The sequence below is a fragment of the Phodopus roborovskii genome, unplaced genomic scaffold (genome assembly GCF_943737965.1).
Source record: "Phodopus roborovskii unplaced genomic scaffold, PHOROB, whole genome shotgun sequence".
Lineage (NCBI taxonomy): Eukaryota > Metazoa > Chordata > Mammalia > Rodentia > Cricetidae > Phodopus > Phodopus roborovskii.
Window position 1 is genome coordinate 29,295,044 of NW_026126541.1, and position 12,048 is coordinate 29,307,091.

A 12,048-nucleotide genomic window follows, 5' to 3' on the forward strand; every position below is an offset into this window, starting at 1 on the left:
GCTTTCATAATTAATAAGTTTCCATGTGGTTTTTTGGGAGCTGGCAGGAGGGACAGCAAAATCTACCTACAGAGAAAGGACTAAGCAGTGTGAGATACTCTAAATTAAAGGACAAGGTGAAGAAGATCCCAGAGACAGAGCAGAGAGAAACCAAGAGGAAGTTCAAGGTCCTTTAGCGCCTCTGTAAGAAAAAGGTCTGTTATAGTGTCCTTAGTTACCAATTAGGCATATTAGGGTTCCCTCAAAGGGAAGAGACTTTGCTTAACGGCTAACTTAAACTTTAGAATAAGACAGTCCTGGGTTCACACCTCTGTTCTTACCCCCATGACCCAATAACTCCCCTGTAAATATTAGCATCTCTTCGCTCAGCCACAGACAAAACTCAGAGGAGACATCTCTGATAGCCTCTCAACTCCAAGAATCCTATACAAAACCCACAGGGTATCTAAGTGGTTAAGAACATAATTATATGAGATGTGCATAGAAACTGGATTCATTTTCTAGGGGTGTTGAGAGACACGAGGTCGGGATCCCCGGAGCTGGACAATTCCAGTGAGGGTGCATACCTTTGGTCATCTTTCTTGGTTTAGAGCTTTACTGAATTGCAAGTAACTGAATAACTTCTAGGCCGCAGTGCAGTAGTAGACAAACAATTGACTCACCTAGACTCTCCCCTGACAATTTTCCCCTTGACTGAATGCATGCCATAGTTTTAAGCAGCCAAACACTGGACTCAGATGGCTCTCTCAGTAGTTAAAAGAACAAACTTACTGTGGACCTTCTCTGGCATGGTTTTCTAGGCACCATTTTAGTCCAATACAGAGGCTAAGATCACAAGAATATGGTGTCAAGACCCTTTCTTGACACATAGAGCTCTGTGATGAACATTGTCATACCTCTGGACCTTGGGGGGGGGACTATGGGTGTAAAAAGGGGCCCAGGAGCCGTGGCTTCAGGCTAAGCAGAGAGCTGCTGGGGGGGCCTTACTCCTCAGTGTTGGTTCAGGTGAACCTAAGTACCCTGTCCCCAACTGGGCCGAGAGGCAATGGCTCCCTGGAGCTCACACAGCTGGGGCTGGAGCTGGGACTGGGAGGAAATATTCAGGCTAGGTGAAGCATCTGCATGCTGCGACCGACCGAGGTCCACTCCTTCTGGGGTATGCAGGAGTATTTGCTGGAAGGATGGATCCTACCTGAGGTAATCGAAAGGCAGTCAGCAGGTACTGAACCATTGGGGAAGCATTTCTGGAAAGGAGTGAGTCACAGAGAAACACTTCCTTTCTAACTACAGAGGTGTCACTGTTGAGTGTACTAGCGACAACAGAGCACTCTGTTGTACTCAAGGCTGTGCTCAGCAAGTTGTGGCTACACGCCTTGCTAAACTCAGGGCTCTGGAGAAAATTGTGGGTTCATAGTAACCGTCTCCAATGCTGTCTTCTATTAGATGCACATTCAACGTGCAAAATACAACAGGCATTTAAAACACTTGCCACATTAACAGACACTGCCGCAGAGGATGAAGTGGTTACTTGATGCTGTCTGTAAGTCTATAACAAGCACATTTCCTTCTAAGTGCTCGAGTCTCCACAAAGTGGCCTTTGGTCCCCACTGGCATTGGGAAGATTTGCAGCTCCTTGGGCAGGCACTGCTTCTTTGGCAACTGGCCAGTAAGTTGCTACTCTCTCTAGGACAGTTATTTTCAGGCTTAGCTCTGTGAAAGGTAATCACAGTTTCTCACAAGTAATTAATATGGAACACTTTATCTGTAAGAGCAGGACACACGCACACATACATACATACACACACACTCTCTCTCTCTCCCCAGCATAATTCGTACTGCATTCTGTTTCCCTCTCCTGCTCTCTCTCTCTCTCTCTCTCTCTCTCTCTCTCTCTCCCTCCCTCCCTCCCTCCCTCCCTCCCTTCTCTCCCCTCTCATCTCTACCTTTAAGATGGCTTCCTTTGGAATTAAAGCAGACTCAAAACCCAAAACAAAACAAGAAAAGGTTCTCGGCTGAAACACTGAATAACCACTTTCTCCCAGCCCTTCCCTTTCCACGCCCCAGTGCCTCCAAAGAAAGTCTCACGGGGTTACCTCCCCTCCTCCGCCCACAGCCCACTAGTGAGCACCCTCTCCTGGCACGGTTCAGTCTTTAACTGCTGGTTTTGGGTCAGCAGCCCCTCTCTGCACTCTCTGGCCCTAGGTCTGTTCATCTCCCTGTTCAAGTGGGTTCATCTGTCCCCAGAGCTTTAACCTCTTCCTGGGCCTCTACCTCCTAGCATTCCACTCCTCACCACTTGCAACCTGTCTCCAGACTCCAGACTCCCTGCTTACGGCCTAGCCTCACTCAATGTCCTTTTTCACAATGTCCACATCAAGCCCGTTTCTGGAATTCCAGATCCTGCTAAAGACAGTCATTCTCACTCTGACCAAATTTCACCAGGCCCTAGTGAGTTAATTCGATGGCCTTCATTTCCATCTACTTCCACTGCCTGGATGAGGCCCTTTCTCTCCTTGTCTGGATGTGAACCAGGCCCACCCTGCTGTTTGGTCCCTTTCTCACTCCCACTTCAACCTTCTAGCCCACCCACACCCAACCTTTCCCTGCTATGCATTCAAGGAGTTAGGATGCCACAGATAGCTGTGCAACTTGTTCCCACTAGCTGGCCTTAGACTGATGTAGACCAGTCTGACCTCAAACTCACAGAGATCTACCTGCCTCTGCCTCAAGGGCTGGGATTAAAGGTGTGTGCCACCACACCAGGCAGGTACACACTTAAATCCTGGGAGATGAAGAGCTGGTTCTGGAATCATGTGATTGATTCACGGCTGGCTCCAAAATGAAACAACAGAAAGCAAAGGCTGGGTCCAAATGAACACTGTCAGGCATGCTCAGAGGCAGAAGACACAAGGCTGAGTAAGGGTGTTAGCTCAGAGTCTGTACAATTGCTTCCTTAGAACTCATAGGAACGGCTCAACGGTGAACAGGTTTGACAGCTCCCTGGTGCAAGCAGTACCTGTGGCCTTTTCTGAAAGTCCCCAAGCTGGTCGTTGCAGATTTCTCCACACAAAGCCTAGAGGGGACTTGATACTGCCTGTAGTGAGTGTGATGGGGAGTCCACAAGTATCTCCCCAGTACTACAAGCAGCCCTAGCCTTGGTGGTGGAATTCTCACACACAGGAATTCTGCTTAGACATAATTCCCACTAAGACTGCAAAATTTCTTCTCACTGACTTTCTGCCTATTAAGCAAGTTGAGAGTTAGTCCATAGGGTAAAAAAACCAAGTCATTAACTTTTTTTATATATACTTTTTTTTTCTCTCCTCCCATCCCCCACCCCAATTCCACATGTAAGGGCAATGCCATCCAGGTGGGGTCATGTAGATCTGTCAAGTCATTTGAAGTAGGGACTAGGACTTCTCGCCTGTCTTTAGGTTAAGGCAGTATCCCTCCATGGGGGATGTGTCCGCAAGGTCCTTTTGTGCACCAGGGATACATCCTGGTTCCACTGTCTGTCATTAACTTTTTCTATTCCCTCTTTTTAGTTTGACTAATGCTACAGAGATTGGCACTGGCTTCAATAGAACATGCCATTAAAACCATTACTATGAACTTCAAATTATAAACTGAACATTAGGCAGACTAGCGACTCAATTTCAAAACAAAATATTAATTTTCTCATATTTAAATTCAGATTTTCTTCCTTGTAGCATGTACTGCATACCTATGGCATGCCAACCCCAAACTGGCTATTTCCATAGTATCTTAATCAACTCTGGTCACACATGTTCCCATTTTTGAAGATGAGGAAACTGAGGATCCTGGAGAATAATCAATGAATCTAGACAGCAGCACCAGGCAGAATTCCGGTGTCAAGTGCAGAGTTCCTGACTGGAGGCACCATGCTTATTCTACCGTGCTATGGGAATAGGGAGCCCAATTAAAATGCTCCTCTCAGGTAAATATTATTTTCAGGATCTTGTAGGAGTCACATAAAATACCAACGACAGTCACCTACTTAGTACCAACTTTATATATAAGGATTTGTCAAACAGTTATCTCAAAGAATCTCCTTGGCCATTAAAAACAAGTTAACATCATATGTCTAATGAAAGTGATTTTTAATTGGATTTTCCCTCACTAGCTGTATCTCAGAAAGTCAATCAGAGGCTTTAAATAGGAGCTTGAATATACACACACATACACACACACACACACACACACACACACACACTCAGAGTTTTTTTTAAAAACAGTCTCATGTAGCTCAGGGTAGCCTCAAACTCACTATGTAGCCGAGGCTAACCTTGAACTCCTAATCTTCCGGTTTCTACCTCCTGATTCTGGGATGACAGGTTTGTGCCACCTTGCCTAGAAAAAAGAAAACTTTGTCCTTAGTTTCACTAACCAAAATATTTTACATAGTCAAAGCTGCCAACTTATTTTGGGGACCAAATATTTCAATAGCTGTGTTCAGAAGGTTTCACAGAAGAACTAACTGCCTTTAACATTTTCCTCCTTTTTTATTTTTTTTGGTCTACATGCCCAAAAACTCCCTAAAGAAAGCTTTGTGAGAGCTCTGGTAATTTTGCTGAATCAATTCTGGCAGCTGTAGAAAAACTTGACTATCACAGCCTCGAAAGGGCTAGTAAATACTCAGGACAAGTGGCTGTGATTGCATTGCTTATTATACATACAGGCAGGCAGTGTAGACTGAACAAAGGCAAGTTCAAGTTCTTACTCAGACCAGAGGGGCTCTGAGTAACAAAAAGGAGACTGGAGCAAGTGTCTGTTTGGGCACCCTGATGGTATTCTAAAGCTGGGGGTTTCTCCTTCCAGATGGTAACATACCTGAACCTGCACTACAATTCCCAGGAAGAGCAAGTGATTGCTAAGGCCTCAGTTGGGCACCTGCAATTTTAAGCGGCTGATTTGTGGCTAAAACAAACTACCAGAACAAGTTCCCGTATGGTTCACCCACACTCAAACTGGGAAGTGGGGTCATCGGCCAGAGACCACAGGCATGCCTGAGAAATAGGAGGGAAACCTTTTTTCAGCCTGAGGATGTTGCTTGTGCTACTGGTTCAAAGGCCAATGAGTAAAGGCCAAGCTTCCTTCCCAGAGTGGCCTCTGCAGAGTCGGTACATAAGCTGTGGGGAAGCAATGCTCGTGCCAGCTGCTGGGTTGGAAACACTTGGTGACCAAGTGGATTCTCTGAAGGGCCCAGGGCTGCAGACACACACACAGAACTGGGAAGGAGACACAAGCTTTAGTCACCTCCAAGGCTTTCAAAAACAGATTTAAAAATAAATTCTCTACTCACCATTGGGAAAACAAACACGGCATGTCTTCGAATCCATTCACTCTCTCGGAAGGGCCTGTTATTTTAACATGGTGACGCAAGATAAACCTTCCTCCACCCCCAACGCCCTAAACCACTTGGCGCTGGGGAAAGTGAACACTAGCACCTCCACTTCCCCCCTTCCCTCCCGCAAACAAATCCTCTGTTTAAGGCGATTCCGGGATGTTATTTATTTACTAGAAGCCTGACTTCCCTTTGCATAAGGTTCCAGAGGAGCCCATATAACCCCAAAGATTCCATTAACTTCCAAACACATTTTATTTTTGGTGGGGAAGACTTTGGAGGAGAGCAGACTACACCAAGTATTCCCAGACTCGAGCAACACCACGGAAGAACAGACTGCCCCATCCCCTTTCCAGCAGGGACAGCTGCAATTTCCAGACAGAGGGTGGAGGCTGCCTGGGAATCCACTTGCCCTCAAGGTGCACCTGCCCGCACTTGCTGGGCTGCCCCGCCTGGGATATAAAGACCCCCAGGGCTTCCACCCTAAAGTTCATTGCCTAGCTCAAGTTAGACCAATAACCTGGCCAGAAAATGAGATTCTAAACAGGAGTAACTGCACCTAGCCCTGGGTCACCCATATGTCAGGCGTGGGTCACTTAAAAACACGCGAGTGAGAAAACAAATAAAAGCGGCTTATAATATTTTCAATAGAAAAAAACGCGGTGAGCAGGGAGGCCAGGAAGAAGGAGGCTGAGGTCTCTTAGCGCTGGTTGCCTGTGGCCTCCCTTGAGCCACAACTGCTAGTGAGAATTCAGGCACGAATCTGATTGGAGGGGATCCTGTAAGGGGGCACCTACCCCTACCAGAGGCGCCAACATTCTCAGGGTCTCCACCATCCTGCAGGCCCAGGTGTCTTTTCAAATCCGACAGAGAACTGTAATTCATACAGTCTCCGTCGGGCACGAAGGTGGTGGTGTGGTAGTGTGGTGGTCTTGGTATGGTGGTGAGTGTGTGTGTGTGTGTGAACAGTTAAAGATGAAGATCAAATTAAACCCTGTCTGTTTCCAAATGACCCCTGTCCACCTTCCAAACCCCTTTGATCATTCTGGAGAAAGCAGACAAAAGCTCGCGCAACATCCGAATGGGGGTTCCCTATAAGCATTGCTCCCACCCCCGCCCGCGTGAAAGCAAAGCGCTCTGACTGTCCCCAAGCTTGGGGGTCCAGGCCCGGGGGGGGGGGTTGCGGGCAGCGCGAGCCACGCCGAGCATACCCGACCCCGCACGCGGCCTGTCCCCCTGGCGCGCGCCTCGCCCCCCGCGGGGCTCACCTAGCACCACGGCGGCCACCGTGGAGAGCAGCAGCCAGTTATTCCGCAGGAAGCGGCGCCAGTCGCATCCAGAGCTCGTGGGCTTCCCCATGGTGGGCACTGGCGCTAGCGGGGAGCGTAGCGGATGCGGGATGCTGGATACTGGGCGCCGCGAGGACACAGCGCACAGGCTGCTGTCAGTGCTGCCACCGCCGCTGGGGACCGAGCACGGTGGTTTTGCGTGGCAGGCGCGCCTGGCTCCTCCCGCCGCCGCCGCTCGCTGCAGTGCCGCAGCCAACCAGCGAGGCCGAGGGCGGAGCGTCCTGGTGGGGCGGCTCGCGTGGGGCAATCGGGTTCCCCTCTGTTGCGAGTGGAGGCTTCCCGCCGGAGGGGCTTCTGATCTGCTGATTCCACACTAGCCTCCTCTGGGACATACGGCCCTGATTGGTTGCTAGAGGATTCGATATGGGGACGCTTTTCTGCTTTGGGTCCCAGGCCGCGGAGTCTCAAAAAGAAGGAACACCGTGAGACTTTGGAGCACATTTGGGGAATTTTCCCACCGGGTCTCTGATATTCCCCGCGGGATTATTTAATTCTCTGACTTGCAGCTCAGACAGGATCAGCCAGGACCCAGGCTTGGTGGTATACCTCGCGCAAGGCGGTGGTCAACTTAACAATTGCCCTCTTAGGTGCCTTGTACAATTTAACAATTGCACCCCGAGTACTTGCTCTGTGGCCATCACTCCATAATTAGGGGTGAGAACGAGGACTGGCTGGTGTGGAAGGTGGGCGGACCCATCCCATCCCCAAGGCCAAATACCTTACAGGATGTAGTTGGAGAATCTGGGTTAGTGTGGTCACATACTCTGTACTAACAGAGTTTCTGTTTTCACCCTGATTTAAGCAGACTCTTCAATTGTCCTTAGCATCTCACCACCGTAATTAAGGGAGCCCTACATCTTTTTGGCATTATGGAGTTTACTCTCTAGCTGGGAGTCAGGGGAATCTCCTTGTCCAGATTAATTGATCGCTAGAACCCCATAATTAGAACCCCATTCCTTTGGTTTAAACTGATTAATTAAAAAAAAAAAAGACCTTCAAAATACAGTGGGTTAGGTTTTATTAACCATGTACATTATAGTATGAAAGATCACTCCCTTTCCAGTGATTAAACTCGCAAAAAAGTTAGGAGAGAGGGAACTCAAGATCACTGGGCACTGGGTGTCCAGGCTAGAGATGGAAATAAAAATGTCCGAAGAAGGCAAACTGTCAAGAAAAAGAATCACTCTACAAAAAAAAAAAAAAAAAAAAAAAAAAAAGAATAAATAAAAATAAAAGGACAAACTCAAAAAGGTGGAGGTGGGGGGCTAAGTATATTATAGAAATTCATGCAGCCAGATGCAGAAAGGAAATTAATGGAGGCCCCTAGTACCATGGGGTAAGAAAAAGTTAAAAGCTGTGTATGTAATTTGATCATATGTATGTAAAATATATCTATAAAACAGCTGTGGGTTTAGAAATGATGCAGTGAGATATACTGGGACTCTGCAGTGATTTGTCACATTTTTTGTGTCCTGTGGGTTAGAAGTGTACCTATAACTGTGCTCCAGTGTGTTCTACTAGATTTATAAAACTAACCCTGCATAGGGGAAGCAGGGGAGGGACAGAGATGGATCTTATCTACCTGATAATTTTTGCGTTCTGCTTGGAGGATCTTACTTCAAATCCCTGCACCGCTTACTCATGAGGTGGCCTTGAATCTGTTGCTTAATGCTGACATTTCACTTCATGTGTGACATGGGTGCTCACATCTTCAGGGTTTTTCAGAAGTTGTGAGAATCAAACAGGATGTTTGCCTCACTTCCATCTTGTGGGTGGGCAAAGCTAGGCACATGCGAGTTAAGAACTGTGTACAGGCTCTCTGTGTTGAGAGGAGCAGGGATTGAACTGAGCAGCCGGCCTCTGTACCATATCATTGAACTAATTCCCTCAGAGACAGGGCCCACACAGAGCTCTGCAGGGGAAGTTGCTTTTTGAGTCACTAGTTTGCTTGACTCAAGGTCCTTAAGGCTATATCCTGTCCACTTGGGCATCTGAATGAGCTGTACTGAAGCAAACAGCAAAACAGAATGAACTTCTGAATCTGCTGACCCCGTGAATGGCATCTCATACTGTGGGATTTTTTTTAGCCTAAACCAAGAAATGGTGGGGGTAAGAACTGCTCTGGAGAGAGGAGTTGGAGATCCCTAATGTGCATGCTCTCTCTGTCTCTGTCTCTGTCTCTGTCTCTGTCTCTCTCTCTCCTCCCATTTTCTTATTTTGTCATCATGAACACAAAGGATGTCAGATGGGATGACAGTGGAGGGTCATTTCCCCTGTGTGCTGCACACCTGTGCCTGGAAGATGACTGTGGTAAGAATCTGAACCCAAGAGTTTTTTGTTTTGTTTTGTTTTGTTTTCTACAATAAATGTGAATCCCCCCCCCCCCCCGCCTTTATTCCCAAGTCTCTCAAATTCCTTTATCCAGAGAAACCTTTGTCTGATTTTCATTAATTAAATGTCTCTAATGTGAGGACAACTCCCCCTCCTTCTAAGAAACTGGTGTTCCTTAATGTTATTGTTTTTCCTTTTTTCTTTTAAAGGTTGACTCATGGGATAACTAGTTAGCAGTTAAAGAAAAGAGACTTTGACTTTGTCTCACAAGGTTAAGCAGCAGGTGACAGCCTGGCCTTTAATATCAACTGGGATAGAAATGAAAAAGACAGAAACCAAAGGCCAGAAAAAGACAAACAGAAACTAAAGGCCAGAAAAAAAAAAAAAAAAAAAAAAAAACAGTCAGAAACCAAAGGCCAGAAAAAGACAGCCAGAAACCAAAGGCTAGCCCCTTTGGAAGTGATTTGATGGCTGCAGTCCCCCATCACAAGGCAAGTATTGTTGAATGATGTCACACAACAGTGATGGAGGAGGCCACAAGCACACACGTAGCCTTCAGCTTCTCAGGTAACCTACCATGACTGTAGGACCTGGGATACTGTCAGTGTATCAGATGCCCTTTGATACGGGATCTTCTTTATCTTCCAATCTTGATCTGGACCCAAGTTATCTAGGGATTGTAAACCAAAGACATTAACTGTCACAGTAATTCTCCAAACAGTACTTTACAAAGTTGATTTGGCTGAAAGTAACTTAGTTTTGTTAGATGCCCTTGAAATTTGGGATTCAACAGAACCCTGCTTACTGGAGAAAACTGAAGAACAAATTCATTCATTTAGGAGATGAAAAACAAGCTGCTAAGTTTGCTAATACAAGCTGTGTGACTTTGAGAAACTTATTCAACCTCCTTTATCTTCTATTCCCTTCTCTCAAGGCACCACACAAGGTAATATCTGTGCAGGACATTTATCTGTCAATCCTCTCTCGCTCTCCATCTCTCTCTCTCCCTATCAATTAATAATATATCTACCTACTTACCTATCTATCATCTATCTCTATCATCTATATATGTGTCATCTGTCTGTCTATAATCTATCTGTCATCTGTCTATGTACCACCCATTTTTCTATCTATCATCTATCTATTTGTGGTGGTTTGAAAGAAAATGGCCTACAAAGGGAGTGTCACTATTAGGAGGTGTGGCCTTGTTGGAGTGGATGTGATCTTGGTCTAAGAGGCTAGATGATCCCACACCTTTAATCCAGACCTTCTGCTGGAAAGTCTGTCACTTTGAGGTCACTCAGTGTGACAGTCAACTTCCTGTTGACTGCAAGATATAGGACATTTGGCTACTTCTAGAGCACCATGCCTGTTTGCATGCTGCCATGCTCCTTGCCATGATGGGCTGATCCCCTGAACTGTAAGTGAGACATCACAATGAAATGTTTCCTTTATAAGAGCTGCCATTGTCCTGTTACCTCTTCACAGCAATAGTAACCCTAACAATGACACTATCATCTATCTATTTATAATCTACCTATCATCTTTCTATCAATCAATCAATCAATTATCTACCTATCATCTATCTACCTATTTATCATCTATTTACATACCTATCTATTATCTTCCTATCCATCATCACCATCTATCATCTATCCAGCAAGGTAGATATTATCATCATTATCATCCATCTTTCTAAATACCATCACCTATCATCTATCTATTGATCTGTCTGAAACAAAAAATTTCAATTTATTAGAAGTCAAAGAAATGCATAGTCAGATCTTCTATAATTTTAACATTTAACGTTTTATATTTGGGAAAACCCTGGAGAAGTGGGCAATATTGTGCCCTGTATTTGTGTATCTAGAAAATACTATGATTTTCTTTCTTGAGGATGATTATGAAATTTATAGCATTTTTTTAAAATCAGATTTTTTTTGACTAGTTTTGAATTTTGAGCTTCTCTCATAGGATGGCTGCAGGAAGTTTTTCTGAATAGGGCTAATGACAGCACTCACCTGTGGGTAGAAACATAGTTATTTAGTTGTCAACAGACTTATGTCTGTGTTACAAAAACAACAGCAGAGCCTGTGGTCCGGCCTTTAACCACCCAGCTGTGGCTTTTGCCTGAATTCACAGTAGCCCCCTTTGGAGCAGACTCAAATCAGAGATACTGTAAACAACCCTGGTGAGTCTCATCAGGTAAGTCATGAAAATGAAGGGGAAACTGGGAAGAGGAGGGTATTAGAGTGAGAGGAAGTATGAGGAGAACAGGAGAGGGGTATGGAGGCATGAGTACAGTAGAAACAAATGCATTATGTACACGTATGAAAATATAATGGAACCCATTATGATGTATAACTCATATATGTTAAGAAAAACTTTATTTTGTTCTGTTTTGTTTTTCTCCATGTAACAGTCCTGGTTATTGTAGAACTCACTCTGTAGACCAGGTTGGCCTTGAACTCACAGAGATTGACCTGCCTCTGCCACCCAAGTATTGGGATTAAAGTGTGTGCCACCACTGCTCCGCAAGAAAAAATTTGTTTATATTCTTCACCTGAATCAAAACCTTCAAGATTTCTGCCAAAACAAATGCAAAAACAAAACGAACAAAACACCATCCAAAGACATGAACTAGAGCTAGCCCAGGACTGTGGAAAGAGCTTAACTAGAACACAGACTTGTCTCAGTTTGGAGAGGTGGGAAGATTACACAGCGCCAAGCAGAAAATAATAACATTGTAACAGAATGTTGCCTTATGAGCACACATGTGCATCCACATGCAAAAGGAGACTTAGACCGGAAAATCTCAAATTTGAGGCCAGCCCTAGGTCACCTAGCAGGACCCTGTCTCTTAAAAATAAGAATATCAAATTATGTGGAACTCAGATGGGAAATAAACACAAATACAAAACTATGGGTGCTGGGTGCCTGTTTGCTTTTGAGACAGTGTCTCCTGTAGCATGGGCTGGCCTCTAACTCACTATGTAGCCAAGG

General features: G+C 45.5%; 1 protein-coding gene across 1 annotated transcript in view; it reads right to left on the reverse strand.

Annotated features, from left to right (window-relative positions):
* Slc1a1 (solute carrier family 1 member 1) overlaps positions 1–6,845 on the reverse strand; it is a 60,575-nt gene extending 53,730 nt beyond the window's left edge. The window contains exon 1 of the mRNA XM_051199726.1: positions 6,634–6,845. Within this exon, the coding sequence (XP_051055683.1) occupies positions 6,634–6,724 (91 nt within the window). The 5' untranslated portion in view covers positions 6,725–6,845. The remainder of the gene's footprint in view (positions 1–6,633) is intronic.
* Positions 6,846–12,048: the final 5,203 nt, after the last annotated feature.